This window comes from Bacillus rossius, chromosome 6 (assembly GCF_032445375.1).
Source record: "Bacillus rossius redtenbacheri isolate Brsri chromosome 6, Brsri_v3, whole genome shotgun sequence".
NCBI lineage: Eukaryota > Metazoa > Arthropoda > Insecta > Phasmatodea > Bacillidae > Bacillus > Bacillus rossius.
The window spans coordinates 73,755,882-73,770,020 of record NC_086334.1 but is presented as its reverse complement, the minus strand read 5'-3'; the positions used below and the strand labels follow the sequence as shown (position 1 = coordinate 73,770,020).

The following is a 14,139-nucleotide window of genomic DNA, read 5'->3' as shown; positions in this document are numbered from 1 at the left end:
GACCTTGTGGTTGACGATAAAACGGAAGACACCAGAGATCATAATATTTATTATAAACGCGCAAGGAAGATGGTGGCAGAAGCGATTGATTACACATCATGGAAAGATCCAAACATATTGGTTGACCGGCTAAGACTGTTGGTGGCATCTGTTCGTAGAGGAAACTACTCGCATATCGAGGATGTATCGTCCATACTTAAAGAACTGCGGAAAGCTGGCTACATACAATAATAATTTTTTAACTGTCATGTGTGTACTATTGAAAAATAAATAAATTATTTATATTTTAAAAACTATGTTTTATTTTTTGTATTCTGATTTCCAACTAAGCATGTGTTTCCGCTACTGTATGTGTGATCTTTCCGTTTCCTGTGTGTAAATTCCGTTTTCCTGTGTGTAAATTCCGTTTTCCTGTGTGTACATTCCGTTTTCCTGTGTGTAAATTCCGTTTTCCTGTGTGTACATTCCGTTTTCCTGTTTGTACATTCCGTTTTCCTGTTTGTACATTCCGTTTTCCTGAGTGTAAATTCCGTTTTTCTGTGTACATTCCTTTTTCCTGTGTGTACTGAGTTCATGGTCTACATGTCTGACATTGTTCATGACCCGGTCTTTCGGTCCGAAGACGCTTGGTGTATATATATGGATGGTTTTGTACGTGAACATTTTAAAGGTTAATCTAAGTATCAAGAAACTAGACTTTCATGTAATGCATAGCGGCACTGTATTTAATTTGTTCGTCAGGTATATTGACTTGAATTGATTCTCGTAGAGTGAATGATTAATAAACTCCTCAAAAGGTAATGGAAAACAAAATTTAAGTATGTTTAATATTTAGTTACACCTGTCACTGGTAAGGAATCTAACTGAGGACAGGAATCCATCGATTCAATTTGTAAATAATAATTGATTTTTTCGGCGACTTTAGGAATTTTTCCCAAATCTATAGCTAAATAATTACATGATTTCAAGATTGTGCCCAAAATTTCAAGATAACGGGCACCTCAGGAATAATAAATGATTACTGCACTGTAGCGGGTTATAATAAAACTATCGTGATGGTAAGACGAGTACACACAAGATGGTGTCCTCCAGCAGACGAAAACAAGATGTTGTCAATGACCACTAGCAGGCGGTAGCTCCTGGTAGCATGTACTGAACATAAAATGTCGGATAAATTATTGTCGTCAAGGTCAAAGTCAAAGATCAAGGTCAAGGTCAAATTTCAAGGTCAAGGTAAAATGTCAAGGTCAAATTTCAAGGTCAATGCCAAAGTTCAAGGTCAATGTCAAAGTTCAATGCCAACAGTTGAGGTTAAAGGTATGGTGAACAGAAAATTATACTAACATGTCGCCAGCACGCTCTAGCGGACGAAGACAAGATGGCGGACATGACGTCATACCAGCTGATGGTATATACCTTGTTATTGGTGGTGGTAGTTCAGTCTGTAGATGGCTTCTGTGGAGGAAGGATCTTTTTTATTTTTTGCTCTTACCGGTTTCGAACCAAGAACAGGAATCGATCTAATCTATCAGTATTCTAATAAGTAAATCTTTTGGTGAATTTTGAATTTTTTTCCATTTAAATCGGGTATTAAAAAAGATTTTCAAGATGACGGACATGACGACATACTACCTGATAATATATAGAGGAAGTGCGGGTATTATGGAATACCATTTTTATTTCAAGGTTGTTGAGTTTAAGGAAAGAGCTTATAATCTGAAATTGCATGCAGGTAAAATTTGCAGTTATGACGATATATCTGGATACACACGGACAGCAAAATCATGTATTAAGTACAGTAAAATATCATTTTTGCAAAAAAACACAATTGGAGGGTAATATGAAATAGTCGGGTAATATGGAATATGCATAGTTATTAAGGAAACGTAAACCTAATTGTAAGTCACATGAAGGTTATTTAGGAAATATACATGCCTTTCAATGAAAAACATACATAAACATATAATATAATAATAAAAAACCCAAATGCAAGCATTTATGCTGACCTCAGCACAGTCATCATGTGACCATAAATAACATGACAAAAACTGCACTTTGCAATTCCAAAATCGGATATTGTCAAGCTAAATAAAGATATTCTTACTTAACAGGGAAAGAAATAGAAGAGGAGTGTGTAAATTACAAAATAATATTTTTTAAATCACTTACAAAAATCGCAAATGTAATCCATTTTTTCCGCACCAGCACAGTCATTATGTGCCCATAACGAACATGACAAACACCGCACCCACACTTCTCCTCGTGAGTCCTGTGAAAACATCCCTTGACAAAATATGCACTCAGCATCCCCAGAATCAGGCGTTGATGTGGGTATGAAGTCCAGCTCGGATGACTTATCTGAGATGAAAGTTTGGTTGTCACTGTTGGATTCATCTTCAACATGTCTCGACGAACAGGAACGTTTCTGCGCTAATTTTATCTTTTTGCTCGGCACAAGAGCTTGCTTCAAGTGTAATTTCTTCTTTGATTTTTCAATGTCATTACTCAAGACTTTGCCACATTTGACTTGCTTTGCAGTTATATCCGCCTCTAACTTAGACTTGTATGGTGACGAAGTAAGGACAGAGGAAGTTCCTGGCTTTCTACCCCTGTTTGATGTTTTTTTTGCGGGTGGAGCAGGAGAAATATGACTAGGTAAGACCAAATCAGGCGTTTTCGAACAACCAGCAACTGATAGAACTGGAAAAATTGTAGGGCTGGTATCGACATCTGTGGATGGATCATTGCATGCTGAAGGTGATTCGGTAATTTGTTTTCGTTGCGTGAAGGTCAAAGCAGAAGGCAGATAATCGTCCTCTGTGAATATATTCCTGGATACTGGATAGATTCCTGTGGCCTTGAAACCATTCACTGCAATGTCACCTCTTTGTACCTTTAAATAAGCACTTCCAAAATATTCCATAATGTCAAACACACTGAATGGCCGTGAGCTATGTCTCAGAAATGTACGAACCTCTTTACTGAAGTGGGTTTTCAAAGGTCCCATGAACGATTTATCTAACGGTTGCAACTTGTGTGTTGTGTGAGGTGGTATGCAGATAATCGTTACATGATTTTCTCTCGCCATGTTGATAAGTTCAATGTTCCTCTTGTGGGTAGAGTGGCCATCCAGTACCAACAAAACCGGAGCTTCCTTTGTGGGTTTTGCATGTCGCAGGAAATGCTCAAACCACTTAGTAATAATGTTTGTTTGAACCCAGCCACTAGGGTGGCATGTTGCGATAGAGCCAGGTGGAGCACCTCTCATAAGTTGTTCATTCATGTTTTTACGGGGGGAAATAATTAGAGGTGGAATAAATTGACCACCAGCACTCATACATGGAATGATAGTTACTAATGACCCTCTTTCCGCTGATGTCAAGGCCCCGATTTGACGTTTCCCACGAAGTCCTACAACATGAGGGATTTTACTTTGCACTACCGACAAACCAGTTTCATCGACATTGAAGATGCGATCTGCAGAATAGTTATGCTTCTCAAACTGTTTTTCCAGCAGATCGAAAAACGCACTCACTTCTTCTTTGTTAAACCCTTTGGCTCTGGAAAATGATGTACCCGTTGGCTTGCGAATAGACAACTTGTCCTTATTCCTTGTCATAAACCTGTGAAACCAATCTTTCCCTGCTTTGTCGTTTTGTCCAAATGGATGGGCTAAGTTATTGCGCACAGCTAGCTGAAATGCTAATATACAAACATCTTTGCTGGTAATGCCATAAAACATGGCTTCCATTTCAACTAAGTACTTCACAAGCTCTTCCTCCAACTCAGGGGTAAACAATGGCTTACGACCAAGTTTTGTAGATGCTGCTTTCTTGGTGTCTAGCACCTTATTGTTGGCAAGTCTAAAAAGTGTAGCCCTTGGTACCTGGAACACTTTCGATGCCTTGAGGTATCCCATCTTCTTCTCCCTAACAGCGCAGATTGCTTTTGCCATTTGATCCTCCTTCCATAGCTTCCTTTTCTTAGTTTTGTCTTTCTTTTTACCCATCTCTGGAAGATAGAAAAAAAAAACAGACTATAGGTATTATAACCCCTTGTTTCGTAATGGTCGTCATAAGTAGTTGAAAACCTGGCTCCACAAAAATTTATTTAGCATATACGCAACTAATGTATTAGCACAAGTTGACATTTACAACGCCTAAAAGTAGCATTCAAGTTTGGCACATGCATAGAATAACATTGCATAAGCCTAAAAGGCTACATTAGGTGACTTCTGCTCTAATTGTGCGAGCATGCGTTGGCAATATTGAAAAATTACAACTCCCTAAACAATAAGCTGTAACGAGAGCCATTAGAATATTTAGTTTGCATTTTTTGTGCATGTATTATTTTTAGCACTATAGCAATAATTGTTTGTTAAGTGGTCTTACATACAACGATATTAAGCTTAAAACAATTACATTTACCTAAGTCGAAGCTATTTATAATTTGTAATTACACTGATTTCTTACAATAACTGGAAAATACATATTATTACTTATGTTCTTAAGCGTTAAATAAACATTAATAGCGTTCATTTACTTTTTAATCAAATTGCGGTCAATTTGGAACACCTAAATTTTCGTCGGGTAATATGGAATAGTAGGTATTCCATATTACCCGACTCGCCATATTTAAAATTTGCCGTTCTCCTAACCTTAATAGTTGAAAATGAAAAGACTACATTCTTGGAAATAACACTGCGGACTATTACTCTTTATCATACATCATGATTAACAGTGTTAAGAAACTTCTAAATACTGTTAACATTTTTCAAACACTCACCTGCAAAAACTTTCCAAATGCAAAAACCAAACAATTGATTATAAAACTGCCCATACACGACCGACGTTCATGCGACTGAATTCATAGCCTCTAGCGAGCACAGGGAAGTAGTTCGACCGCTCTCTCACAGGTTTCAGCACCTTACAGCTGAGATATCCACCTATTCCATATTACCCGCCTATTCCATAATACCCGCACTTCCTCTATGCATGGTAAAAAGTGGTGGGGGTCAGTCTGCCAGCAGCCACAGTGAGGGTAGATCGGTCGCCATTTTTTTTTGCCCTCACCGGGTTCGAACCGAGGACTCCGAGCTCCGTGCCGTAAATGTATTTTTTTAGAAATATTTATTAATAGAATTTTTTTTAAATTTTAAAATTTTTTTCATTAGAATCGGATAATAAATAAATATTTTCAAGTTGGCGACCGTAACTGAAATTGCATCGGTGACGTCATAATCCAAGATGGCGGTCATGATATCCTTATTCCTAAAAAAATGACTTATCGGAGGCTGTAGACATGGATTCTTACGCCGTTCTTAGGAATTTTCGTGGTTTCTAAGGGAAAACGACTTTTGAGGTTTTTCGAAATCATATTTTTTGAATTGTGGAATGTTTTGAGATTTTTTGGCGGATTGTTTTTTTCCAAAAAAAAAAAATGGAAATTTTGGGGAATTTTGGGCTAATTTTGGCTAATTTTGTCTAATTTGAAGGTCAAAGGTCACGGTCACGGTCAACCTAGATGGCCGCTGTGACGTCACAATCCAAGATGGCGGACCGACAATCACAATACAGCCTGAAGCCTGTGCCAGTATTCCCATTTACATACTACTAATAATGTTTCACTCTCGGTTAATTGGTAAAATGAAACAAAGACGTAATTGTATTTCATTATTTAACGAAAGAAACAACATTTAAAGCCCGTATTTCATGTTTTTTTTCTTCATATTTTTAAAAATATAGATAATATTCTCTTCAAGGAAGTATATTGTACACAATAATCATAACCCACTCTCACTTTTCATTTAATTAAATGTGACAATATTTAGTAGGCTTTGTTTATATCGCGCCAAAGACAAACTGAAAGAAAAGAGTTCGCACATGAGCGAAATGGTTTTCTTTACAATGTGCGAACTCTTTTCTTTCAGTTTGTCTTTGGCGCGATATAAACAAAACCTACTAAATATTGAGAAATTATATAAATTGACAAAAATATTATTTTGCAAATTGAATAATGGAATAATCTTATCAAATTAGTGTATTGTCATCGGTCCTCGATAAATCTACAAAGTTTGAATGAAATCTGGCCGTTTAAAGTGGGTCAAAATCGCACCCAAAGGAGTCGGTTACAAACATAGGTACAAACAAAAAACAAACATACAGGTGAAGCTTATATAAAGCGTGTAATGACAAGTTGAACCGGCCAACTACCGTGCGAGAAAATGTTCTATAATATCAAACAGGTTAAGGCCGGCTTTTTAAAAGCAGCAATTTTTTTTTATTTTTTTTTATTTTTCCATTTTCGTCATTTCAAATTAACAATTTATTGACATTGATTTGATTTCAGTGTATTTCTATAACTAATTGTTCGTGATTATATTTGAACAAATAATTCAAATTTAATTTGCAAATACTGTAAATAATATTTGAAAATTAAAAAAAATGCAATTTTTCATCTATGTTTTCTAATGACGTTATCACCTAAAATTATCGTCCGTAAAACGAATTTACAGACAACCCCCCTTTTTTACGTTTTTTTCTTTAATTTTTTGGAAAACACAAATAACTAATTATACATTTACATTGCTAATACTCACGAAAGTAAACACATCTGTAGGCAGTTGAACTCTTAAAGTTCCTTTGTAGTACACTTGCGCTAGAGTGTGCACTAGATTGGCTCCATATGTCAGCTTACCAAGAATCCGGAAAGGCCTCCACGTCAAAATTTTTTTTAAATTTCCTAAAAGCAAAAGAAAAATATAAGCAACTAAACCATTACATAACCCAATAAAGTATTTGAAATTAAATAATACCTTCCCTAAATAAAATTCTTGTAATAGTATATAATAATGGTTTGGGACAAAATGTCATTGCAAAACTAAATAATAATTATTTAATAATTTAATTAAAATAAAAATAATTTTGTTTGATATAAATGTAAGATTAACATGCGTAAAATAACAACTTGAAATTCACAAGAGAGACAAGACAAAATAGCCCAAGCTACTTTCAATACAATGAGCTATGAATGAGCTTTCTTTTAAACTGATTGTGCTGGATGTGAGGACATGCTAATATTGTATAATCTTAAGGTACGTAAGTTAGAAACCACAACTACATAATAACATTGGCAGTACTTTAGTAGCATAGGCACAGCAACCAAAGTTAATCCTATTACTATTTGCCTTTTTTTAACTAACCCATTTCTGTTAGAAAATTTTAAGATAAGGTAAACTGCAGAAAAATTACTACATAATTAAAGTCCAAATACAGGCAGTTAAAAATGTGTGAGCGTAATAGCTATTCTTTGTATTTTTTCCTGGGCGTGGTTGGTTTAGGGAAGGGGGGTTGAATGTAGGTAGAATGGTGAACTAACAAAAAACTAAAAGGAAAGTATCGGTCTTTATGTTTTTTTTTACATTCGTTCAAACTACATATGCCGCACACCAGGAACTCAAATTTGTGACGTCAATGTTTTACGTCTGATATTAGCATACGGTCGATTTAATTTCATTTTAAATAAGCATTATATTTTCATATCACATCGCTTCTAGCATTTTTTTTATTGCAATTCCGAAAAAAATGTGACTTTCTAACATGGCTGGTCTTAAAGCTGTTGCTTCTGGTTATGAAATTCAATAATTTGGTTTAGTTCGTTAGAATGTTTTTCACTTGTTGTTTAGTTCTTATTTCTTGGCCCGTTTAGTCAATTTAGTTTTAATGTTAAGTTCATAACTAATTATTTTTTGTAATCCGCTAACTTTATGTGAACATGCGTAAAGAAACTGCTAAGACCTAAAATTGTATAGAATTTCTGAGAACATTCAAGTTTAGTGCAACGGACATTGTATTTAGTCTTAATATATATAAATCTCGTGTCACAATGTTTGTCCTCAATGGACTCCTAAACCACTTAACCGATTTCGATGAAAATTGGCATTTATGTGTAATTTTTTCCAACTTGAGAGATAGGATAGTTTTTATTTCGATTAATGGTCTTAATCTGATAATTTTAGAGTTTTCTAATGTGATGCAGAGCTGCCAACCATTACGGATTTTCCGTAATTATTACGGATTTTAACCCCGAATTACGGAATTACGGAACATCGCTGGTTTATTACGGAAACGAGGCTTTGTGTTGCATGGTAACGGAGAAAATTCCGTTTCTGCTGTGCGTGTTTCGTGAACGCAGTTTCAATACATCGCTTGGTTGCTCAAATAATGGAACTAGTAAGTGTGCGTATGTACGATGTACTGTCGAAATAAGTAAATTAATTCTCGTGTTTTTAAATAATAATGGGATGGTATTACGTCCGTTGTACGATACAGCTAGTACATATTCTCGGACTTATCGTTTGAAGGCTACTTACATCACGATAATTTTTGTACGGTACTTTGGCTAACCTGTGTTGTGTTATTTTATTTCTTGAAAGCCATTTTTTTCATCATAGTGTTTTTGTCCGGTTTTTGTCGTGTCTACAGACGTGAAATTTTTTTATGTTTTTCGATAGTGTTGTGTTCTTCAGTGCCGGTTGTAGAAATGAAGCGTGTGACAGAATAATGTGTATCTGGAAAAAAAAAAAAAACACGCAAGTCTTCAGAACTTTCGACTTAAATATTCAAAAGAATGGCCATGCTTGTCGTTTTCAAATGTTTGGAACGCCACGGTTTTGTAATGTATGCACGTGTGACTTTTCGATTGCACATGGTGGAAGGGATGACTGTAAACGGCATATTGAATCAAAGAAACATGCAGAACATTTTAAAGCCGTGACGAGCAGTAAATCTATATCTTCGTTTTTTCTCTACATCTGAAGAAACGAAAGTAACGAACGCAGTTATTGTTTACAAGTCCTTGTGTTTGTCTTGTTGTTTGTTTACATGACATTTCTTATCCAACCAGGATAAAAGAAGCAAATAAAAATACAGTTGTTTTAAAGTTTAACTTTGAATACTTTGAATTGAAGATTAAAAATATCCAGTAAAATTATTAATATTTCTTACATATTCAGATGATTGTATTGTTCAAATAGATTTTTTTTATTCATTAATTTGCATTGTATTCATATTTTTCTTTTTCTTTTGCATATTATTGTCCCTGTTTTATCTTGTGGGTGTGTTATAATTAGGCTTGCCATAACTTCTCTGAGCCAAACCGGGACAGCGGATTGACCCGGGGGGGGGGGGGGGGGGGGTTGGGACAGCCCCTGGGAAAAATTATGTTAAAAATTAAACCTTGAAATTCCCATAAAGATAAACACATTTTTCGGACAACTTTTTTGTATTATGTTTTACATTAAAATTATTTACATTAAATTAGTATTCATATGTTAATAAAACAAAACAAAAAAGTTATTTCCCCATTCCAAACAGTTCAGACAGACTTGAAAGTAATTCTTTTAACATTTACTTTTTACTTCTAAATAGTTCATAAAAGTCTGAGCAATAGGGATGCAAATTTACTTTGCGTGTCGAAAAAAAAATCCCTGTCTCCCCAAAGCGTTGTTCACTAATGAAAATTTTTCTTTCTACAATAATTGCCGATGTACCTGGCAAACAAAACATATATTCTAAAACCCTGCCAAGATTTGGAAAGTTGACCCCTTGAACAGAGAAGTGATTAAAGAGCTGCGTATATTGGCTGGTAGTTCTGTTCAACCTGTTTCCATTTTTTTAATACAATTTTTTCGTTGTTACTTACCGCTGACCGGGACACGGACAAAACCGGCCTGTACACCGGGACAACAGCTTCAAACCGGGACTGTCCCGGTCAAACCGGGACGTATGGCAAGCCTATAAGTTATAATGCCCAATGAAAAATTTATCGTGCATGATTTACGCGTACTTTTTTCATATACCTAATTGCCATTACTGATGGGTGTGATTTGAGGTTGGCAGCTCTGCTGTATGTATGAGTTGGCAGAAAATCACCACGGCAACGGCTGTAGCATTGTTGATGCTTCATTCGTCTCCATGGCAACGACTATTTCATTGTTAGTGTAGTCCTCATCACTCATTAAATACAGACCACCAATTTTTAGATATATACAGGTAAATAACTATACACTGGTAGAACAAAGTCGGCCGGGATTTGAAAGTGATATAAATTATTCAAATTAAGAAGACAATTACTAACTACATCTGATTTCTAAAAAGGTCCAGTGAACTCTTTACCAAGTCAACCGATTTGATGAAAATTGGCATTTATGTGTAATTGTTTCCAACTTGAGAGATAGGGTAGTTTTTATTTCGATTAATAGTCTTAATAATTTATAATTAATAATAAACTGATTATCAATGTTGATTGGTGTTTAAGCCCGGGAAACAGTGGGTACTTCGTCTCCATGACAACGTTGCGTGCTCGAGAGTCGGGAAACCATCGGTGCTATTCGTTTTTTCTTCGGTTCATTACAAAGCATTGTATTAAGTTTTTGTCAAAATTAATTAATTTTCATTTTATTTCATTTATTATAACTGTAAATAGGAGATTTGGTCTCATTTTCCCCCCATAAATACAACCGTGCGAAGCCGGGTCGGGCAGCTAGTATATTGTAAATATTTTAGAATATTTTACTGTATTAATTTTTAGCTAGGTATTTTTAAAAAATAATATATTACTATGGCTAGTTAACTGTAGTAATCTGTGAACGTGTGATAGATGATTATCACGGGTGCTCCGCGTGCAGGTGGCGTGGATGGGGAGGTGGGCAGATGGGGAGGTGGGCAGATGGGGAGGTGGGCAGTTGGGGAGGTGGGCAGTTGGGGAGGTGGGCAGATGGGGAGGTGGGCAGATGGGGAGGTGGGCAGATGGGGAGGTGGGCAGTTGGGGAGGTGGGCAGTTGGGGAGGTGGGCAGATGGGGAGGTGGGCAGATGGGGAGGTGGGCAGATGGGGAGGTGGGCAGATGGGGAGGTGGGCAGATGGGGAGGTGGGCAGTTGGGGAGGTGGGCAGATGGGGAGGTGGGCAGATGGGGAGGTGGGCAGATGGGGAGGTGGGCAGATGGGGAGGTGGGCAGTTGGGGAGGTGGGCAGATGGGGAGGTGGGCAGTTGGGGATGTGGTGAGGTGTAAAGGTGGGGAGGTGGTGAGGTGAGTTGGTTGGGGGGAGGAGGGTTGTGGTGGGTCGTGGAGGTTGTTGTGAGGTGGCGCTACGGGGATGTTTTGAGGAGTGTGGTTGTTGCGGTGGTGACTGGTGTAGGGTGTGGTGTTGACTGAATGGACAGCTACGGGCCGGCGCTAGACGCGAGAGTGGCTCCTGCGCTCCACAAAAAAAAAAGTGTAACCGGAGTTACGCGAATGTAACGTAATTTCTAATTATGTCGCACGTACCGAAAAATAACTCTGTATGTATGTTTTCGAACGACGACTTCGTAATGTCGTTGGTGGTTATTCAAGCCATATGAGTCACTGGACTAATGCCCTAATTATTGGGTGATGTTGGTCATCGGGCACGGCCTGTGCTGCTGTGGTGTGCCATGGCTTTAGCACACTTAAAGGAAGAAACCCACCACAATTATGGCTTACAAGTAAGTGTTGGCCCGTCCTATATACACGCCCCTGGAAAACAGCACTGTTTCACTGAGTTAACGTACGGAATATTATCGCGACAGCGGAACTCTATTCGGTGAGTTCAAGCAAGTAAGTAAATGTAGAAAGCTATTGTTTTCTTGTATTCTTACCGTTCTAAGGGAAAACGTTTACACCTCCTGAATTAACTTTTACTTTGATTTATACGCAATTAGCCACCGTGATTGAGCAAAATATGTTTACGGTTTTTTAATTTCAGTATTTCTAGTACACGCAAACAATTTGGAAGAATCTCTGATATATCTATTTCTTTTCATATTTAGCCTGGGTTTTAATGATTATAAAAGAAAGTCATTAATTATGCTGTGTTATAATGTATTTTTATGTGATTTTGCAGAACAATTTTTAATAATATTAAATAGAGTTTATGCCTTTAATTGTGTTTTTTTTTTTGCCTATCAACTCAAGGCCATGCATATTTAGCTCTGGAAGAGATGTTTATCATCCTTTTTTATCTTTATAGTTAAGTGTTAAAATATAATGTTCAGTTATTTTTTACTGTTACCGTCTATCCGTACTACCCAATTTTGCAGCGTACATGATAACATATTAAATTACTTTTTTGTATAATTTTACTGGACCCCTTTTAGGTGAGAGAGCCCTTGATTACCGTGGCAGTAAAATGGTTAGTACATGTGTGCACCGCAGTTGTTTCATGTAGCTCCCGGAGGGGTTGGCATTGTTTCACTGGCCTAGAGCAAGGGCGGTGGTTACAAAGAATACGATATTATGACTCTCTCAGAATACATGAAAGGGTTTGAAAAGCAGGAAAATTTATGTTACTCTATTAGGAACAGTTTCTTAAGAGTGAAAAATCTGTTAATTTTTATAAAAACAGTAACTTAACACAGTTATTTGAAAAAGCTTCTATGTCATTTATAAAATATGTTTATGCATTTATTTGTTAAACGTCTTAAGCGACATACATTATCATACAAATTGCATCAAAATTGTTTAGTGTTTCGTTTTTAATAATGCTTAGGACACAAATTTTTGGGCTCACTTTTTTTTCTATGAGTTTTTTTTTTGCCGATCTAGCTAAGATTAATTTTACATGGCCAGCAAGCTATTCATATCTCTAAATGGGTTGCGATTACGTTTTTGCATAAGACGTGCTACGTAAAGCACTGACGCGTAGGAAAGGTGGTAAAAATGTTTTTCATATTTGTCAATTTGTTTCCGTATGAACAACACATGTTAATATTTTGAAATGACATTGCTTGCTTTATAACATATATCCTTGATGGTTGTCGTCCACCTGCGAAATTGGCTGCTACGAGGTGTGGTTTGTACAAAGCAATGCCGTGTCAACAATGGAACATGTGATTTAGTCTACTGTAATCTTGCATTTCAACACCTAGTAGTTCAGTAACTTACACTCAATTCATTTCGAAAACGCTACATATTATACCGCTATCAGAAAACCTTTGTTCTGTAATGATCGCAGCTGACTGTTCTATTGCTTTCACCATCTACTTTTTTTTTAATAATATTTGTTCTTTACCAAGAACGCAGCAGATAACGAATAACTTTGTACACAAACGAACACTGATTCAATTATTTTAAATGAATTGCGAATATAATTTCATTTTGAAGAGTGAACAAAACCTTCAGCACTTATTAATGGTAACTACAAAACTCTTTTCTTTCTTCAACGTGCATATTAAAATTTTTTACAGTAAAACGCACGATTTGTAGGTAGGATGCAGTTCTGTGGAAACAGGAAGGGACACTGACCCAGCGAGCCGAAGCAGAGCAGCAGCACGACGCCTGCGTGCGCCGCCGCGAAGAGCACGGGACTGAGGGCTGCGTAGAGCGCCGCCAGCGCCTGCGAGCGCTCCCAGCCCGGGGCGTAGAGCGGGTAGGCGCACAGCATGGTCCCCACCGCCGCGGCCTTCAGCAGCACCAAGCCCGCCAGCGACCACGCCTGCAGCACGCACCACTGAGGCTCCTGCTTGCATGCACGTGTGGCAGCAAGCACCAGCCTCGCAACACTGAGGCTCCTGCTTACATGCACGTGTGGCAGCAAGCACCAGCCTCGCACCACTGAGACTCCTGCTTGCATGCACGTGCAGCAGCAAGAACAAGCCTCGCACCACTGAGGCTCATGCTTGCATGCACGTGCAGCAGCAAGCACAAGCCTCGCACCACTGAGGCTCCTGCTTGCATGCACGTGTGGCAGCAAGCACCAGCCTCGCAACACTGAGGCTCCTGCTTGCATGCACGTGTGGCAGCAAGCACCAGCCTCGCAACACTGAGGCTCCTGCTTGCATGCACGTGTGGCAGCAAGCACCAGCCTCGCACCACTGAGACTCCTGCTTGCATGCACGTGCAGCAGCAAGCACAAGCCTCGCACCACTGACGCTCCTGCTTGCATGCACGTGCAGCAGCAAGCACGAGCCTCGCACCAATGAGGCTCCTGCTTGCATGCACGTGTAGCAGCAAGCACCAGCCACGCACCACTGAGGCTCCTGCTTGCAAGCACGTGCAGCAGTAAGCACCAGCCTCGCAACACTGAGGCACCTGCTTGCGTGCACGTGTGGCAGCAAGCAC

The 14,139-nt window shown here is 38.1% G+C and overlaps 1 protein-coding gene across 1 annotated transcript in view; it reads right to left on the bottom strand.

Annotated features, from left to right (window-relative positions):
• The window catches only part of LOC134533573 (nose resistant to fluoxetine protein 6-like), a 94,964-nt gene that overhangs the window by 27,061 nt on the left and 53,764 nt on the right, over nt 1-14,139 (bottom strand). The window contains exons 4-5 of the mRNA XM_063371103.1: nt 13,324-13,513; nt 6,599-6,741 (exon numbers count right to left, since the gene is read on the bottom strand). Coding sequence (XP_063227173.1) covers nt 6,599-6,741; nt 13,324-13,513 — 333 coding nt within the window. The remainder of the gene's footprint in view (nt 1-6,598; nt 6,742-13,323; nt 13,514-14,139) is intronic.